Source organism: Mustela nivalis (genome assembly GCF_964662115.1).
Source record: "Mustela nivalis genome assembly, chromosome: 16".
NCBI classification, from domain to species: Eukaryota; Metazoa; Chordata; class Mammalia; order Carnivora; family Mustelidae; genus Mustela; species Mustela nivalis.
Window position 1 is genome coordinate 1,523,706 of NC_139035.1, and position 17,606 is coordinate 1,541,311.

The 17,606-nt window shown below is 44.4% G+C and overlaps 1 protein-coding gene across 4 annotated transcripts in view; it reads right to left on the reverse strand.

The window, feature by feature from the left end:
- NME7 (NME/NM23 family member 7) overlaps positions 1–17,606 on the reverse strand; it is a 279,199-nt gene that overhangs the window by 229,734 nt on the left and 31,859 nt on the right. For 3 of the 4 annotated variants that reach the window (XR_014303906.1, XM_082702768.1, XM_082702769.1), the window contains exons 2-3: positions 3,555–3,662; positions 2,645–2,811 (exon numbers count right to left, since the gene is read on the reverse strand). Coding sequence is in view for 3 of the 4 variants with exons in the window: in XM_082702768.1 (XP_082558894.1) it covers positions 2,645–2,811; positions 3,555–3,662 (275 nt within the window). In the remaining variant the exon portion in view is untranslated. The remainder of the gene's footprint in view (positions 1–2,644; positions 2,812–3,554; positions 3,663–17,606) is intronic. The other variant, XM_082702770.1, reaches the window with a different exon arrangement.

Genomic DNA, 17,606 nt, shown 5'->3' on the forward strand with positions numbered 1-17,606 from the left:
ATTGCAAACTAATAAACGCAGAGATTGAAAATTAAAATGCCACCTTAGTAATCCTGAAAATTGATATTCAGAGGAAAAACATTAGTAAAAAGTAACTGCTGTCAGTATAGCCTGATCTGCTGCTGTGTCTCCCGCATTCTCTGTGCCTCTTCTAAACCAGAACTCAGGTGGAGTCAGGAGGACAAACACAGCCCTGACGATACGGGGAAAAGACTAGAGACACGGCCATGGGGAGGCACTGGGCTATGGTGTCTCTGCATCACGGACGGGCCACGCGCCGTGGGAGCGGAGTGGGAAGCTGGGGAGGCCAGCCTCCATCTCCTCCTCCAGGCAGAACTATTTTCAGTGATGTAAACCAATTCACTCATTCGTTTAGCACTTTTTTGCAGGGCATTCCCTGTGAATAACTGATTGTTTGAGGCATCACGATTACGGTCTTTAGGGACACAGTTGTGAACAAGACAAGTTTGTTTCTGTGTATCATAACTATATAACTTTTTTATTGTTTTTGATTCTTTCTCATTTTCTCTTCATTTGGGCAATATTTATCAGGCACATGTTCTGTCTGTGTATAAAGCTCAAGGATGGACAACATTCGTTACAATCTACACAAAAACACCTTGGTCAACTAGATCAAAGGTCATCATCTGTAAACAGGGAGGAAATTTTTTAAAAAGGCAAGAGTAGACAATGAGTTTTAAATTGTTATCCACTGGGACGCCTGGATGGCTCAGTTGGTTAAGCAGCTGCCTTTGGCTCAGGTCATGATCCCGGGGTCCTGGGATCGAGTCCCACATCGGGCTCCTTGCTCAGCGGGGAGCCTGCTTCTCCCTCTGCCTCTGCCTGCCATTCTGTCTGCCTGTGCTCACTCTCTCTGACAAATAAGTAAAAAATATTTAATAAATAAATAAATAAATCGTTATCCACTGATTCACTAGACCAACACAGATACAGCACTTGTAACATGTAAGGAGACGTGCTGGGTGCCCGAAGACATGCAAATGGATTGAGGCAGGAAGAGGGCAACCATTTTCCAGGTCCCTTCCTTTCTCCTATGACTGAATCCTCCCATTTTTACCTCACACTGGGCTGTGGGCTTTTTCTTGCCCTTCCTCTTGCCCTTAAGCAAGCTAGTTAACATCTCCTCCAAGCCTCAACTCTCTCATCTGCAAAGCGGAGCTAATCATAATAGTACCTTTTTATTAGGTTGTCATGGCACTCAAATAACCCATACAGATCTCTCCATGCCTGATGTAGTAATAGTCATCACTGAGTGCTGACCATGCCTGCTGTTCCTCTGCTTCTGTCAATCTTGCACATTTCTTCCTCTTCATACCTACTGCTACCATCCTAATTCAGGCTATTATACTAATCAAAGTTTTTTTAAAAAATTTAACAACCAAGCCAGTCACAGAACAATGGGCTCTTCCCAGTACATGATATACAACTTTCTGCCTTCGAACCCCGGCTTATACGTATTCCTGTGACTAGCATCCTACTCTTGATCTAACCGGTTAAAAAAAACAATTCATTGTTTAGAGCAGCAATGTCCACAACAGTCAAACCAGGGAAAGAGCCTAGATGTCCATCAGCAGATGAATGGAGAAAGAAGATGTGGTATATACACAATGGGATACTATGCAGCCATTAGAAGAAATGAAATCTTGCCATTTGCAACAACATGAATGGAACTAGAGAGTGTTACGCTGAGCGAAATAAGTCAATCAGAGAAAGACAATTATCATATGATCCCCCTGATACAAGGAATTTAAGAGGCAGAATAGGGGGGCCATGGGGGGGAGGGAAGGGAAAAATGAAACAAGATGGGATCAGGAGGGAGACAGACATACGAGACTCTTAATCTCATGAAACAAACCGAGGGTTGCTGGTAGGTCGGGGGAGGGATGGGGTGGCTGAGTGATGTACACTGGGGAGGGTATGTGCTATGGTGAGTGCTGTGAAGTGTGTTAACCTGATGATTCACAGACCTGTACCCCTGGGGCTAATAATACATTATATGTTAATAAAAATAGTTTTTAAAAAATCCAATTCATCTTTCAGGATCCATCTCAAATACCTTCACAGGGCTTTTCCTGCTCTGCCACTCACTATTTTTTTCCCCATAAGCCAGGTTTATCCTATACACCAATACTATCTATGTTCCAACATTCTCAGTTCCCAGTTCAATGCATCTTACAAAGAAAGATGAGAACATATAAAAAGTCCATATTTTTTGCTCCAGAAAACAATCATCACCTAAGACTCTCACTTTGTCATCTGAGTGAAGAGCCAATCGCTGAATCTACTCCTCAAAATCCTAACAATGTCCTCACACTGAATTGGAAAAGTACCGATACTATAAAAACACAAGATAAAAACAAGAAATTAGTCTTCTGCATTAAGACATACAATGTTTTAAGAATGAAGAAAACAGGGGTGCCTGAGTGGCTCAGTCGTTAAGCGTCTGACTTTGGCTCAGGTCATGATCCCTGGGTCCTGGGATCGAGTCCCACATGCGCTCCCTGATCTGCACGGAGCCTGCTTCTCCCTCTCCCTCTGCCTGCTGCTTGTGCTCTGACTCTTGGTCAAATAAATAAATAAAATCTTAAAAAAAAAAAAAAGAATGAAGAAAGGATTTTCTCACTTTTCTTTCCTGCTGCCCAGTTGGCGAGCTGTGTATTGATCCCCATAGTCGATCAGCACCAGCTGTCGAGAAAAGACATTCACTTTGTTGCCTATAAATAAATCCTCCAAATGAAGATCGTCGTATTTGGTCCGCTTTAAAAAGGTGCGGTGATTCTTCACATCATGCTAGAACAAAAACAACACAGTAAGACACAGAAGTATCAACAGACAGTGTTACTCTTACTATAAATTAGAAATGATTCTTAATTCTACTTTATTAAACATAGCTTACATGGTTTCATTTTTGTTACAAATCATAATTTCCTTTATAACTTCTGTATTTCCTAGTCCAATCTAGTAATAACACAAAAACTTACTACAAATTTAATACTTTAAAAAACCATGAATACATTGCCAAATGTTTCAGCAAATTAGTGCTTATGAAATCCCCCAAAATTCCAAATTTCTGCTCTCTTCCCTACACAGAATGCCAATACCAAAGAGATCTACCTGTAAAATGGCTGCCAATTAAGAGGCAAAAAGAGACAAGTGGGACTCTCTTCACCTGATCTTCAATTTGACTTGCTGTAGAGGTAACAGCTTTCAATAATGGCAACATATTTAGGACCATGATAATCTTTATCTATGACATTCACTTATTGACTATTGCTTACTCTAAAACATGAATAATCCCACTTCAGTTTTCCAATCAAAAGTATTAATTACTACTTGACATTAAAGATAAAGGCACGACGTTACCTTCTCGTATTGAAATTACAATAGCAAAAAAAGAATTCTCATTAAAAAAAAGAAGAAGAAACATATATACATATTCTCAAGGGCAAGTACACAGAAGTCAGTCCTACTCTTCTTCCTAGTCCCACTTCACTCCCTTTGCTAACTTTAAAGGGAAAAAAAGGTCTATTTACCATTTCAACAGACCCATCCCCTGGGTAAAATAAAAGCTCATAACGTCGAAAAAGTGAAGCATTTGGATCATACCACTCTGCAATGAAAACGAATCTTTCATCATGATTCTGCAAAGAAAGAAGAATTTTACCATTAACATAAAATATAAGCTCTCTTGTATAAATCATGTAAGTTGAAAGCAAGGCCTACCAAATATTTGCAACTAAAATAAATCTGTTACTACTTATTTACTGTGCTGCTTTCAACAATATATCACTGATCAGCAGACCCCCAGAAATATTTCCTTGTACTTTCCGTAAATATCCTTAGTTTTCTCCATGGTGACTGATGAACTGCCTAATACTTCACAACCACCACTCACCCTGAGTAAATCAACAGGTTTTCAGAACAGGAACCCCTGGCCTGTCCCCTGTCATAATTCAGGCTTCTGAAAGCAAATTTACAAGCACACTGACACCAAAGTCGCCCGGAGAACAAAGCTGAGACGCCAGTCTGCGCGCGGTGGCCGAGGTCCTCCGAGCAGCGGACACCGCGACAGGACTAAACCCCCGGAGTCCTACTCCCGTCGGGCGGGCCCTGTGAGCGGAAGTGCGGACGGACGCGGACGGAGGGACCAACCAGAGGGAAGGAGAGAGGGAGAAAGGCTTCGCCGGGGCTGCTGGTGACCTGCGGCGGATCGGCAGGGCCGGCGGGCAGGGCCAGCGGGCAGGACTGCGGCCAGCGAGCCCTCGAGGGGACCGGCCTGCTCGAGCCTCCCGCTCCCGTCGGGGCCGGCCAGGAGCAGCCTTGGGAAGCGGGTCTCGGGCGCGACGGTCAGCGCGGACTTGGAGCCCGGGAGGCCCGGCCGCGGCAGCCCCCAGCCGGAGGTCGATGCCGCCCGCGCAAGATCAAACGAGACCAGCCAGTCCGAGACCGGCCTCCTTTCCCGGCCCATCCCGCCGGACTAACGGTCGCACGTGTTGTTAAAAGTGCCTCGGCCCCAAGGTCCTTCCTTCCAAGGAGCAAAGGCGGACAGGAAGGACGTGTGAGGAAGAAAGGAGTGCGGAGTTCGCTCCCGATTCTAGACCGAGCACCCGACCCTTCGGTTCAGATGTACGGTCGGAGCCTTGCATGGCAAAGATCCCCTTACGGAGTCCCACGGAAGCAGCTGTCCACACTTGGTGACCAGACGCGTGAACTGGGCACAGCTTACGACACTGTTGTCCCCATAATCATCCCAAAATACACATTTCAACACTGCTGATTCGTTCGGGGAAACAGGTGGCGCAGACCCTCGTGAAGGCCTCTCTCCACACTTCCCTCCGCTCCGACCAACAGTTCCCGGGGCGCAGGCCTCACTGCGTCCGCCGCGGACACAAAGCCGAGGCCTGCGTCGCTCACGAGACTCTCACCGCGCAGGAACTCCCTCCGTCCTCGGGGCCCCCGGGCCGAACAACCGCGACCACGGAGCGCGAGGTCGGGCACGAGCGGCCGGAAGGGAAGCCGCGGGGCTCGCGCTTCCGCTTCTCCGCGCCGCGCAGCAGCCGCACCGTCCGCTCTGCGGGGACCTGACGGAGCAGCTTCGTTTCTGACTGACGCGGCAGCTGCTGGCGAGCGGGGCGCGACCAACCAGAACACGGAGACTCGAGGAACCGTCTGTCCCAGGCCGCGGCAGGCGGGAAGGCAGGAGCCTCCCGGGCAGCCCCAGGCCCTGCGCGCCACGCGGGCCGAGCGCATGCGCGGCGTCTCGCCGACGCGCTCAGGAGACGCGGGAGCGGCCGCAGCCGCCAGAGGCCGCGCAGACGCAGCGAAGCGAGCGGAGCTTGCCTCGACGTCGCCCGGACGAGAAGACCAAGCCTGGACTGGCGGCCGCCGAACAGCCCAGGTCTGAGGGGCAAAGATCCTGGGGAGGAGCGGGTTGGCATCTGCGCTCGTCCCACGGCCCTCAGCGGCCTCACGGAGCCGGGGGAGAGAAACGACCCACGGAGCACGACGCTGTGGTAAACGCTGCGACCTTCCGCGGTCCTTCCTGGAGCACCACAGGGCGGCGGCGCGGCCAAACCCGAGGGCCAACTGACCCTCACGGAGTTCTCAAGTTTGGGGTCCGTCCTTGACCGTACCGCGGGGCCATCGCGCCATCCTGGCTCCCTGCCTCTCCACTGCGTCCTCAACCGCAGGAACAGACGACCAGATGCAAGAAAGAGAACCAAGAGAAGACAGACGGCAAAGCGAGATCACGAGTGGCCTCCTTATATCCTGACGGAGGCTTCAAAATAATACGGACGGCAGAAAAAAAATCAAGATGAAGAATGTCACAGAGTGTGGGCATCTATTTTTTTAACTGGAAATTCAGGAACGAAAAATAACTCTAACTTACCATTCTCTAACTAGCAAAGATTTTCCTCCAAAAGATAAAGGTGAAATAAAGACATTTCTAGATAAGCAAAAAGAGAAAATGTATTACCAGGGTACCTGCATTCAAAGAAATTCTAAAGGCAGTTCCATAGAAAAAAGGAAAATGATGCCAGATAACTCAAGGAGTTAAAGACAGGGCTGAAAAGTAACGGTTATTGGGTAAATCTAAGTAAATAATTGGCACGCAAAATAACAATGTCTTATTAATGAATAATAAATAACAATATCTTGTGGGATATAAAATATGTTGAATTTGGATGCATGTCAAAAAGAATATAAAGGATGTAAAAGGTAGAGAGTGTTCTTCAAATTACATGAAGCAAAGAAAATATCTCCTACATCAGTTGCTCAATCTGTTCTCAAATTCCAATGAATATTAGTGAATAAGAATCTCTCCTAAAATAGTACATAAACAAATCAGGGATATTCTGCTCGGCTTCTCACCATCTATTCTGCTAGAATGAACTGCCTGTCCTACTCCTCAGACAATGGGAAAGTGGTATCAGAATATTTAATAAATCAATGACATTCAAACTCTAGAAATTATTGTTATTGTCGTGATTAATGGTTGTCATTAATTTCTTAGAGTATCAAGTAGCAGGCTCTTGACATGATCTCATTTTATCCTCACAACAATGTAGATAGTATCCCTATTTCATGGACAAAGACAGTAAAGCTCAAAAAATTTGAACACTGGTCCGAAGTTACACACCAAAGAAGTAAGTCAGAACTCAAATCTCAGTCCTTCAGACTCCAAAGGACTGAAGTCCAAATGATGCAGAAGTCACTATTACAGAAAGTATCCATTCAACGGGTCAAATCCAATGATGAATGGAGTTATTTAACCACTCTCCCATGTAAAACTAAGTAATTCTAAACAGGGTCAAGTTCTGCAGCCTGTAACAACCATCTAGGAGAAGAGAAATGGATTATTAGGAAATGCAATGAAAGAATTTTACTCCCTGTGACATCAAACATATTTAACAAATACTACTTTTCAATTACATCCCAATTCCAAAATCCTAAAAAAATCAACAGTGAAATGTGGCCTTCTAAGATACCATCAGTGTGTAAAATATCACAAAATGTTACAAAGCAGATGTCATGTGGGATATCACAGAAATCACATTCTGTGCTGCCCGTAAGTTGCTGCTTTAAAATCAATTTTCACTGTGAGCATTAGTTATTCTACTGTAGTCATGAACTGTAAAGAAAAACAGGAAAAGCAGTTCTTGTCTAAGGTAAAGGGGGAAAATGTCAACAGATACGAAAGGTTACACTTCGATGGGAAAGGAATAAAGAGTTGTGTTATCTTTACAAACTTCCTCAGAACGACCACCTAACGAGATGCTGAAAGGAGAACTGGCCAAACCACGCCACTTCACTGTCTCTGGTAAGTAAGCGGCACACGCACAGAAACTCGTCCACAAGATTCCAACAACGTCTAAGCTCCTTGACTGGATCTTTCGGATTCTAACCTAGAGCTTCATTCACAACAACATCTGCATACAAAGGAGAAAAATCCTTCATATTCTCTTTAAAAGTTTACGCATTCCTTCATTTATAACTGATTTCTCTCAACGAGATTGTTTAAAACTACGTAAAAATAAGTCTCCTCTCCGAAAAAAGGCCCACTATGCCAAGTACAAACTGTATTTAAATGTGATTTAAACTTAACTTTCTGATTTATCTTTGCAGTAGAAACCCTGGTTCCCTCCTAAAGTCAAATAATGCCTAGCTGGTAGCGATGGCACTTCTGGACTTGGCACCAACCGTGCTCCCTGGGAACGTCCCATCTGGTCTAGCCATGGCCTTGCTGCCTGATACACACATGGCTGCACCACAGCCCTCCTGGACCAAAGTCACCTTTGAAATTTATTTTTTTTATTTTTTATTTTTTTAGATCTTTTTTTATTTATTTGACAGAGCACAAGTAGGCAGAGAGGCAGGCAGAGAGAGAGGAGGAAGCAGGCTCCCTGCTGAGCAGAGAGCCCGATGCGGGCGGGACTCGATCCCAGGACCCTGAGATCATGACCCGAGCCGAAGGCAGCGGCTTAACCCACTGAGCCACCCAGGCGCCCTGCCTTTGAAATTTAAAAAAAAAAAAAATTGTTTTTCAGCTAAATTGGGCAAAGACTAGCAAAGAATGGGATTCATCAGATTAATGTGATTCATTGAAATGATAATGTCAAACCTGGAAATCACTGTGTTTGAGCCTTCATTTTACGGAGTAGGAAACTGTGGCCTAGTGAGCATCTGTGACTGCCACAAAGTCAGGAAACTACCCGGGCTATGACTCTGCTATCTCCATAATACCACGCTTCCAGGGCTGGCTGGAGAGGGAGAACCTAACACTGAAGCAAGACGAAGGGACACATCCGTGTTCTGGCTGCAGATCTGACGAGAATGTCATGGCCATGGTCACAGGAACAGTGAAGGTCTCAGCTTCCATCAGATACAGGCTTATGTGGAACAAAGACCACACTAAAGCACAAAGAGACTTTTTCTTAAAGTAGCCAAATCGTTTTCCTTCCTTGGAACAGTTTAAATATAATTTATACACAGTGAGGTAGAGGGTCCCTCACACTCAAGCACGATTTGTTCCAATTTCATAACTAAGCACTAATGCGCACCTACTTTTTTTTTTTTTTAATATTGTAAGCAGCTATTGACACGATGTGGTTCAGGGCACACTACTCCTGAAGTCTGGCACCTACGTATACAGAATATTTTAAGCTGAAGGAGTCTGCGAAAACAGCAGAAGCAGGAAGGTCACTTTGACCCTCTCCCAAGCCTCTTCTCTGAAATAGGTTATAAAACTCTTGTAGGAGAGGTACCTTCCCAGAAGAAAGGAGCATCCTTATCCCTCAGGACAAAGGAAAACGGGGGGAAAAAATTCCTAACAAACAGGCCTCGCTGAGTTTCCTCCAGTTTCCCTCATTTGCCTCCTACTCCTTAACCCGCCACCCTCCTCCGTACTGCCCCTGCTCCATTACACCTCGCTAGAAATACTAGGTCTGTTTCTTAAGGTCCTCATTTCTTTATGAGAGCCCCCATGTCACATGAAACTAAACAAATCTATATGCTTTGCTCCTAGTAGTCTTTGTCAGTTTCAGACAGAGCCAGGGACCCTCAGAGGGTCCCCCCCTACACACACTACAGCCTCCCCAACACACACTATAGCCAAAAAGCAAAGAAGAAAGCCAATTAAAGGGAATCAGGGCACCTGCATGGCTCAGTGGGTTAAGCCTCCACCTTCGGCTCAGGTCATGGTCTCAGGGTCCTGGGATCGAGCCCCACATTGGGGTCGCTGCTCAGCGGGAAGCCTGCTTCCCCCTCTCTCTCTGTCTGCCTCTCTGCCTACTTGTGATCTCTGTCAAATAAATAAATAAAATTTAAAAAAAAAAAGGAATAGAAGCTTTCATATGCTGCATGGGGCCGGGAGGGGTAGAAGGAGTGAACTGCCACACAGAGGTTAAGCGGCAGGAAGCACAGTGGGCTGCGAGACCGCAAACAGTAAGAAACGGCGCATGGATGACTGTGAACAGCAGCTGCACGTGACGCCAGTGGGAAACTGTACTCGGAGTATCAACCCGAACAAAGAGTGAGTCTGTTCTGAGAAGATCAGCACTGAACAACATAATGAGCATTGTCATTGCCGAGGAACTTGGGTGGTGATGACCCAAATCTTTAATTCTCAATTTAAAATCCTACTACGGGTAGGGAACAATTTTCCAGAAGGACACTCAAGAATATGTCAGAAGTAGCTGCCCTGGGGAGTGGAGGGTCGGGGGCGGGGACGCAGGTGGGGAGGTGGGGGTGGAGGTGGGGAGGCAGGTTGGGGGTGGGGAGGCCACTTCTCAATGTACACGTTTCTGAATTGTTTTACCCTGTTTGATGCTTGTATTTTTTATTGTTCAATGCCAAGAGGGGTTAAGTTGCTTTCTAATTTGTAGTTTTCTTTATAGTTTAATTTTAAATTTTACTGAAAAACTGAAGCTGGTTTTTTTTTTCCTCTGTAACTGTGGAAAAGTTTAACTGAACACCCAACAAAGCCATTATTGTTAGTAGGCCCTTCGTATCACACATCACCTAGAACCTCTGGAGTTCTTTTCTATTAACCAAACTAGAAAATCAGAATAGGAAGACAAAGAAACAAACTAAAAGCAAAACAAGCAAGCACAGGGTATAACGTGAATGTGAAGGAAATATCCCAAATTTTGGTATAGGCCTCACTCTTCGCCCACTGAAAAGCCTAAGGCAAGGCCAACCGACTTCGCACATCATCTGACTCCCGTCCATCAGTTCATCTCCTCGGCACTGAGCACCTGCCATGTCCTACATCCTATGCCAGGTCCTCAGACACGTCAAGATACGACACTGGCGATTAGAAACAAACATCAGCCTTGTCTGCACGACCCTTACAGTCTCACAGCCGATAGAGCAACTTCCAGGAACTTAGAACTCGTGGCTCTGAATTTATTGTTGTTCTACGTCACAGCTGACTCAGTTAAGATAAGTCCTTTAATTTTTTACTTAAAATCCATTCTACACTGTTTATCTGACTGTCCATCAGAACGTGCTGTATAGTGCTTAACAATTTTTATTTTTGATTTCCCTTTGATGGTATGCTTTTTCAAATGTAGAAAAACCTCAGGTTGTTTTTCCACACTTATTTTGCTACACCTAAAAAAGGAAAATGTCATTTTAAAATGTAACATATGAAAACTGCATCTATTCAAATGCAATCCGGTATGAGTCACTCCCCACTGCAGTCATTTTTTAAAAATAGTCAGATTAAACCATGCACATGCTAATTACGTAGGCAAGTTCCTTCTATTCATTTTGAAAATCTTTTTCCTTCTTTTGTTTAAAAAAAAAAAAAAGGGTGAGGGGCGCCTGGGGGGCTTAGTCCTTCAGCTGAGCCTGAAGCTGAGCCTGAAGCTGAGTTCATGATCCCAGGATCCTGGGATCAAGCCCTGCATCGGGCTCCCTGCTCAGCGGAGAGTAGGCTTCTCCCTCTCCCACTCCCCTGCTTGTGCTCCCTCTCTTGCTGTGTCTCTCTCTGTCAAATAAATATTTTTAAAAAAATAATAAAAAGATTAAAAATAAATTTTAAAAAATAGGCAACAATTAACAGAAATAATGTTCTTTTGTAAAATGGGTGAATTTAAAAACCACCTGTATATTGGTTATGAACACGGCAATGATGGAGCTCGGATAACGCTGGAAGAGAGGACAGAATACAGATGAGTGTGCCACATGCAGGCCCTTGTGTCATCTGAACATGTTCCACCCCGAGTCCAGTGCTTCGAGCAGTCTGTCCTCTGCCACACCCCCCGTCCTGGCTGGTTTGTCCAGTGTCTCCCTCTTTCCAGCCCAATGGTGCTTCCCCACATTCCCAACCCACCAGCCTCTCTATCCCTCACTTCCCTCTTTACCACTTCGACTCCCTGATGTGTCACTTGGATGACGCGCAACAATTCTCGTCCACGAGCCCGCCCCGGGTGACGGCACTCACCACTGTGCTTCTCTGTGCTTCTGGTGGCCCTTTATGGTTTTGCATTCCACATTTAGGTCTGCAATCCATTTTGAATTAATGTTTGTGAAGCATGTAAATTCTCTGTGCATTCATTTTGAGGCAGAGATGGGTAGAGAGAGTGCTCCTCAATCATCTTTAGGTACTGACAGAGTCTTCCTAGAGCATCGATCTGACTCAATGGTAAGTCAAGTGAACATTTTTTGCATTATAACAAATGCATATATATTACTGAACAGAATATAAAATTCATAAAATTTCGCACAATTTGTAAGAAAAAAAATGCTGATTTTAAGGAAATTTCACCCAGAGTGTTGAAATTCCACGTGAAATGCTATTTGAAGGGCAACCAGGCCCTCGGAAAATCAAATCACACCATACCTCTCTCGGTCACTGCTTAAGGGAAGGCCAAGCCACACGAGGATCATGTGAAACTAACAATGTTTTCCAGGCACATGCGCTTAAGTAAAACTGTCCCTTCGTTCAAGAGTAAGTTTATTAAGCTTATGCCACTAAGCAGAACTGTGCCTTGGCCTCATGCACTTCAGCAGTACTGGTCAGAAAGAGCCACTGCCCTCCTGATGACCAACAGCACCAACCATATACCCTGCTTGCACTTGGCACTACCAGGCTGTGGAGTACAATGCCTACGCCCAACGGAGTCTGCTCCTGCTGCTGCCGGGGTCGCTACCATGCACTGGTGGCAGCTGGCATGGCCCCGAACTGTGCTGCTTGCAGGTTTTCTTCAGGATCGGCCAGGGACTATGTCAGAATGGGTAAGGGCATGGGCTCTAGAGTCTGAAAGACCTGGGCTTTGTGACCTCAGACAAGATACCAACCTCTCTAAGCTCTGACTTCTGTACCTATAAAATGAGAAAAGTAACAAATTTTCCTCCTAGGCCAGATGTGGGGATTAAATGCCTTAGTGTGCATAAAGCACTTGGGATTTCTGTTGCCGAAGTCTTCACAGCAGTGACGGGGGCTGGCAGGGCCCTCTGTGACTTCAGAGCTGCCCCCAACATGCTTATCTCCCGCACTGATACGAGGAGCAGCCCCTCCTGATTTGTGACACCACGGCCTCAGCCACAGCTGATCCCAGTAAATTGTAAGGTGTTTTTTTTTAAAGACCCTTGTAGGAAAATCAGTGTGAAGGAAAAAAGAATTTGTGAAGGACAGAAAAATAGAAATGTGACTGAAATTATACATTATGAAAAGAAAAGCTACTGGAGGTATATGGTTATTTCTGCAATAACAAGCAATTTTTTTTGTTAAGATCATGTTAATAAATTGGTATAAGCATACAAAATCTTGCTTTTTAGAGAGCTTCAAGTTTTCACCAATAAAAAACTAAGCAGTTTTCTTTTTAAAATTTGTAACATCATCTATTACCCATTAATCATGAGTATTAAAATTCAAACATCTCAAAGGAAGGGCACCATTGGAAAAAATCATAAATTACACTAATCAACATGAAATTACTGTTGCCAATTGTAGATCTGAAAAAATTCAGTGGCTTAAAGCCTCTGCCTTCGGCTCGGGTCGTGATCTCAGGGTCCTGGGATCGAGCCCCACATTGGGCTCTCTGCTCAGAAAGGGAGCCTGCTTCCTCCTCCCCCTCTGCCTGCCTCTCTGCCTACTTGTGATCTCTCTCTCTGTGTCAAATAAATAATTTTTTTTTAAATCATCCCTGTACTTTCACTCAGCACAGAAACCAAAGATATTTGGAAAATAAAACAGTATTTACATTCTCTAGTTAATATTTAAGGTCATATCAAATATTACACTTAGTAGCAACCAATATGTTAACATGTAAACTCAGCATATACTGACAAAAATTTCATCACCTTTAAGTACTAAACATATAGAATGTTTAAAAAGAAAAGGAAGAAAGGAAACAAAAAAGGAAAGAAGGCAGACAGTGCCATTTTTTTTTTAGGGTACCCAACTACCATTAGCGCACACAGTAGGGTCCATTGTTCACATTTGATTGCCTATACTTATGACTGGTTCAGTGTTCTCTAAACTGCTATTATTTCAATTAACCTTTACAAATCTTATTTACCTCTCAGACCAGTTAGAACCAAATACTGAATGAAGCAGGTAGGGAGGGGACTTGAGATAAGCTAACTGTATGTCTGGCACATTTAGAACCTAATTTCAGTTGACTCTCACCCCATACCTGTCTTGGACGTTCCCCCTCCCATTTCCACCAATGGACAATGGGTTCAGAGGGACTAAGGTTAATTATCCAGGGATTACACAGATCAAACACCCAGTCAGGGCCAGAGCTGGGACTCAAACAAAGGTCTGATGCTAAAAATCAATACTCATTTCCAGACACAAAAGCACTGAATCAAGAAAAACATCAGGAGTTCTGGGTCAACCAAAAGGGCAACATAGGTAGAAGACAGTGAGAAAGGCAGTCTTTCCACAGGGCTCATCTGACCACAAAAGCAGATAGTGCTAAGAAATCAGACAGTACGAGCAATGGGAAATTCATCGGGCCTCCATCCTAGAAAGAACAGGAATTAGTCTAGAGTGGTTGAAGGGCTCTGATGGTTACTGCAGCACGGCTCATGTGCTTCTGGTGATTGCACTTAACATGTATTACAAGAGCCAAAGTAATCTTGAGAAAGAGGAACAAAGCTGTAGTCATTAGAACAGTGTGGTATCAGCAGAAAAACAGACACATAGATCAACTGAATGGAATGAGAGCCCAGAAATAGACCCACGATTATGCGGTCAATTAATCTATGACAAATGAGGCAAGAACATACAATGGGGGAAAGACAGTCTCTTCAACAAATGGTGCTGGGAAAACTGGATGGCCACACGTGAAAGATTAAACTGGACCACATTCTAACGCTGCACACCAACACCCCAACCAGATGTAAGACCTAAATGTGAGTCATGAAACCACAAAACTCCTAGAAGAAAGTGTAGGTAGTAGTATCTTTGATATCATCCTTAGCAAAGTTTTTCTAGATAAGTCTCATCAGGCAAGAGAAACAGAAGCAAAAATGAACTATTGAGACGACACTAAAATAAAAAGCTTTTGCACAGCAAAGGAAACGATCAACAAAATGAAAAGGAACCTGCTGAGTGGGAGAAGATATTTGCAAATGATTGAATAAGAGGATAATAACCAAAATACATGAAGAATTTATGCAACTCAACACCAACCCCAAATAATCTAATTAAAAATGGGCAGAGGGCCTGAATAGACATGTTTCCATACAGATGGCCAACAGACACAGGAGAAGATGTTCAACAGCACTAACCCTCCAGGAAATGTAAATCAAAACCCTAATGAGATACCACCTTTCGCCTGTTAGAGGGGCTAGAATCAGAAAGACCAAAAATAAAAAGTGTTGGTGAGGAGGTGGAGAGAAAGGACCATTTGTGCACTGTTGGTTGGAATGTAAAATGAGGCAGCCACTGTGGGAAACAGTGTAGAGGTTCCTCAAAAAATTAAAAATAGAAATACCATATAATTACACTAATGGGTATTTACCCAAAGAAAATGAAAACACTAACCTGAAAAGATATATGCACCCTTATGTTTACTGCAGAATTACTGACAATAGTCAAGATATAGAAGCAATTCAAGTGTCTACCAACAGATGAATGAAGATGTGAGATGCACGCACACACACACACACACACACACACACACACAATGGAATGGAATATCACCCAATCACAAAAGAAAGAGAGAGAAACACAATTTCTGATGACACAGATGGACCTAGAGGGTCTAATGCTAAGTGAAGTAAGTCAGAGAAAGACAAATACCACATGACTTCACCTTTATCTAAAACCTAAAAGCCAAATGAAAAAATAAGCAGAAACGGACCTGTAAGTACTGAGAACTGAGGGTTGCCAGGGGGGAAAGGGTGGGAAGGAGGCCGAACGGGGAAAGGGAGCAGGAGATAGCGGCTTCCAGTTATGAAGTAACTAAGTCATAAAAAAGGACACAACGTGCAGCATAGGGAATACAGCCAAAGCTAGTACAATGGTGCTGCACAGTGACAGACGGGAACTAAATGTGTGGTGACAGAGCATAATGCACAGATTTCTTAAATCACTAGGTTGTACACCTGAAACTGATGAAACATCGTGAGCCAACTAGACCTCGATTTAAAAAAAAAAGGTTGTACGAGATCAAGAAAAAGGAGTTACAGAGTCAATATCAGATTTCTCGGAACAAAAATTATTCAGTTCACAGAATAGAAAAGCATACCTAAAAGAGAAGAAACTGCAGTTTAACAGTAAGGAGGTGGTATTACATATTCAGAGATCTAGCAGACGTCAGACCTCCAGCTGGAAATGTCTTATTTCACCTCCCTGCTCAGAAGGGTATTGCTGCTGGTTACAGAACTCTGTGTTATGTAACTAACAGCTTTTCAGGAATGCCTCTTGAAAACCAGTACTCTGGATCGTCTGCCCCAAAACAGTAACTCAAGAAATCATCCCAAGAAACTTTGCTTTCTCAGACAAATGTATTTTTAAAACCCTGAGGACATTATATACCAATCACCTCTTCTGTATCTAAAACAGTCCTGTATTTCTGGTTTCTCAAGTTGTAAACAATGAAATTTTTAAATGGCTGCTGCTTGCATATTTCACCATTATAGGACTCCAAAGGGTCATTGTTAAGATATAATATTAACTGATATCATCAAAGTGTCAAAGTGTGGAGTTGATTCTTAAACAACTTGGGGGTTAGGACACCCAACCGTGCTCAATCCAAAAACTGCGTATAACTTCTGACTCCTATAGGAGCCAAGAATAGGCTGTCCAAAATGTGTCACAGTGGATACCAATTATTTGGAATTTAAGCCACTTGGGAAAAGGCCACTGTCAGGACATGCAGAACCCCCACTCCAGAACATAAAATAAATCTTCCATATGGAAGACACCCTCCCTGTACTAAGAAGACCTCCTTATCACCAGAGATAGAGACTTTAGAATCCACAAAGCTTTTTTTTTTTTCTAATTTAAAAAGAAAACCTTGTTTCTTTTTTTCTAATTTACTACCTCAGCCCAAATTCCCCTTCGAATGCCTTACTCATTAAAGCTCCCAAATATCTGTTTTCCTTACCCTGTCAATTCCTCAGAAACTTACTGTCTCTTTGTCTAAGGAAGATAAAATCGCCTCTTGCGGTCATTTACTTGGGTCTCGATCTCGTTACTAGGTACCCATGCCATATACAGCTTTCATTTTTTTCTCCCTTTACTGCCTCATGTAAATTTAATTCTTAGTCCAGTTGGAAGACCTCAAAGGGGAGAGGAACAGTGTTTCCTTCCTGTGAAACTTAACTTCTAATAACCTACTGTTGGCTGAAAACTTTCCTAATAACATAAGCGGCCAACACACATTTTGTATATATGTATGGAGTAGTGTATTCCTATAAGAGAGTAAGCTAGAGAAAAGTTATTTTAAAAATCGTAAGGAAATACAGCACTAAACCTACATTTGCTGAGAGATCTGCTTAAAGGCTGCAGGAGTGCCGACGCCGACTCCCTCTCTGGCCTTGCATCTCTTCTCCCTGTCGCACTGACAGCACCGCTCCAAGATAACTACCCTGCGACCTCACCGCCAAGCCCCTTGCTCCATAACACCTGGGGACTAAAGTCCATATAGGAGTAGAGAACAGGGACAGCCACCAGCTGCCTCGCGTCCTGGGTTATCCCTCTGTCCAACTGCCCAATCCCCTATGAGTGAATTTCGCTGAATCAGACGCTATCCCTGATGGTACGGAGCGGCTTGCTTCACTTTGTTGATACTCAAGGGCCTGCTCAGTCTGGAGGATGCACTCCTGACCCTCCTTCACCTTTTAACATAGGTGGACTGGGTTAGACGGGGCAGTAGGGACGGCCCTAGCCCCCCGCAGTGGCAACACTCGGCAGCCTGGTGGCCTCCGCTCCTTAGGGGCAGCAGTGAGAGGGAGCCTGTGCGTGTAGTACAGCTGGCCCATCTGCCTGGAGGTGTGCCACGGGCCCACGGCTTTTGGCAGCTGTGGGAGGCCCCAGAACCAGGGTGTCCGCAAGGGGAGTACTTTGTGGCCAGCAGTAGGGAGCCGAGACCCCAGGCCACCCCTGGCCCTGGCACCAG